The 2,488-nt window shown below is 46.4% G+C and overlaps 1 protein-coding gene across 1 annotated transcript in view; it reads left to right on the top strand.

The window, feature by feature from the left end:
- Positions 1 to 2,488, top strand: part of LOC103373494 (abhydrolase domain containing 12, lysophospholipase) — a 16,669-nt gene that overhangs the window by 8,305 nt on the left and 5,876 nt on the right. Inside the window, exons 5-9 of the mRNA XM_008303391.1 lie at positions 656 to 745; positions 889 to 1,021; positions 1,105 to 1,142; positions 1,316 to 1,395; positions 1,554 to 1,636. Of these exons, the coding sequence (XP_008301613.1) occupies positions 656 to 745; positions 889 to 1,021; positions 1,105 to 1,142; positions 1,316 to 1,395; positions 1,554 to 1,636 (424 nt within the window). The remainder of the gene's footprint in view (positions 1 to 655; positions 746 to 888; positions 1,022 to 1,104; positions 1,143 to 1,315; positions 1,396 to 1,553; positions 1,637 to 2,488) is intronic.

Raw genomic sequence — 2,488 nt, 5'->3', positions numbered from 1 at the left:
TGCTCATCAGCAAAGGCCTCTCATTGGTCCACCACAGTTTTGTTTGTTTTTCTAAATTATTCTTTTCAACCACGATTCAAAGCATCTTCTGATTCCACTACATTATAATTGAGCACATTTTTATTTCTTCTGACTCTTCTCAGTGATCTGAGGGTCTGCTGTGAGTGATGAACACGGGAGCAGTTCATGAGACGATCAATAACCTGATCAGCATGCTGGTTGCTGATGTCGCTGATCAGTTATTGATCAGAGACATTTCATTCAGGAACTTTTCTTGTTTGGGGACTGTTTCAGTAAAAAGTCAAATGTTCTGAGTCATGTGGACAGAAACTGTTGGAGCAGCACCGTCCAGGTCCAGGAGCTGGTTCTGGTTCTGGTTCATCTTTCTACTGTTTGTCACACAAACTCCAGAACATTTCAGTTTTTAAGTCGAGAACTTTTTATAAAAGTTCAAAAGTTACTCAAAAACTATTTTAGTTTATTTTATTATTATTTACATCTGAAACTCCGAAATGTGTCAGAACTCTGTCAGAACTCTTTCAGGAACTTAGAACCTTCTGAACCCTTCAAACTTTTTGTTCTTTTGACTATTTTAGCTTCTCTGGACCATTTTCAGGATTTTAGGAAACAGGAACTTTTTATGACGCTGAACTCTGATTGGCTGTGAGGGCTGATGACTCTCTGCCTGTCTTCCTTCAGGTCCTCAGTTCGTTGGGCTACCATGTGGTGACCTTTGATTACAGAGGTGAGAAACACCTGGACGGCTCGACCACCTGTCTGTGTGTGTGTGTGTGTGTCTGTGTGTGTGTGTGTGTGTGTCTGTGTCTGTGTGTCTGTGTGTTGTTGTTGTGTTGTTGTGTTATTATGTGTGTGTGTGTGTGTGTGCAGGTTGGGGAGACTCAGACGGATCTCCTTCAGAGGGCGCGATGACATCAGACGCTCTCTTCATATATGATTGGCTGAAGAGTCGCCTGAATGAGCAACTTCCTGTTTACATCTGGGGTCACTCTCTGGGGACGGGGTAACACACCACACTGTTCATTTCCTGTAGCACACACCAGGCTTGTGGTCGTCATGGTCACCACATTGTGTGTCTGTTTCCAGGGTGGCCACCAACCTGGTGCGGCGTCTGAGCGACCGAGGTACGACTCAGCAGTTCAGCGTTCACACTGTTAGAACAGAGCTCTCACACATCCAGAACTACAAACATGGCTGCTAGACATGTTTAGCCTGTAGAGTCCCAGCTGTAGCAGCTGCCTGGAGGATTCTGGGTAGTGGAGGCCTGAACAATAACACCACTGACCTGTTTCTGCAGGAAGTCCTCCAGACGCTCTGATCTTAGAGTCTCCGTTCACCAACATCAGAGAAGAAGCCAGGAGCCACCCCTTCTCCATGGTAACACAACACACACTCTGTATATACACCACACACACACACACACACAATAACACAACAACAACACACAGACACACACACACACACACAATAACACAAAAACAACACACACACACACACACTCCTGCAGGTGTGTTCAGGGTGTGTGTGTTTCTCAGGTGTACAGGTACCTGCCCGGCTTTGATTGGTTCTTCCTGGACGCCATCACAGCCAACAACATCCGCTTTGCCAGTGATGAGAAGTGAGTAGCGCCGGCTTTGCTGCTAGAACCCTCAGAAACACTGAGATGCTTCTGAGGAACTTTTTCATGGACTCTGAGCTCCGGGACTTCTTCTGTTTTAGTTTCAGGAGCTCCAGGTGTGTTTCCTTCATGTTCAGGAACTGTTCTCTGCTCCTTCTACCAAACAGGATGTTCGTAGGAGTCATTAGTAACGCTGTCACAACGCTACCAGAACGCTGTCACAATGCTATCAGAACGCTGTCACAGCGCTACCAGAACGCTGTCACAACGCTATCAGAGCGCTGTCACAACNCACAACAACGACACAACAACACAACCACAACAACGACACTACCACAGCAACACTCCGTCTCTGACATCAGTTTAAATTCTGTTGTTTACTGATGATTTTGTTGTGATAAACTTTATTTAAACAGTTTTTACTGAAATACGAATAAATCAAAATGTGAAATGACTTCATTTTGTTTGTTTGTTTGTTTGTTTCAGGCACACGGTTCCTGCCCGGATGTGGAAGGAAGCTCAGGGTAAAGCAGGCGATTGGTACGAGTCCACGTTTAGCTCCGCCCACCCTGTCATACTCTATCTCCATGGAAACGCAGGAACCAGGTGACCTCACACACACAGAAACACACCTGAGCTGCTCTGAGAACCTGTCTGACGCCGCTGTTTCTGTGCAGGGGAGGAGACCACCGGGTGCAGCTGTACAAGGTGATCCACCGATCAATATCAGCCGATCGCAGATCAATACTAGCCAATCACTGCCATCAGGTGTTCCTGTAGCTCTCAGTCAGACTTCTGCACCTGTTGACAGGTTTTCTGGTCCACTGCTCATCAGCAAAGGCCTCTCATTGG

Source organism: Stegastes partitus, unplaced genomic scaffold (assembly GCF_000690725.1).
Source record: "Stegastes partitus isolate 25-593 unplaced genomic scaffold, Stegastes_partitus-1.0.2 Scaffold1996, whole genome shotgun sequence".
NCBI lineage: Eukaryota > Metazoa > Chordata > Actinopteri > Pomacentridae > Stegastes > Stegastes partitus.
Note: the sequence above shows the minus strand (reverse complement) of the source record. Positions and strands in the feature narration are given on the sequence as shown.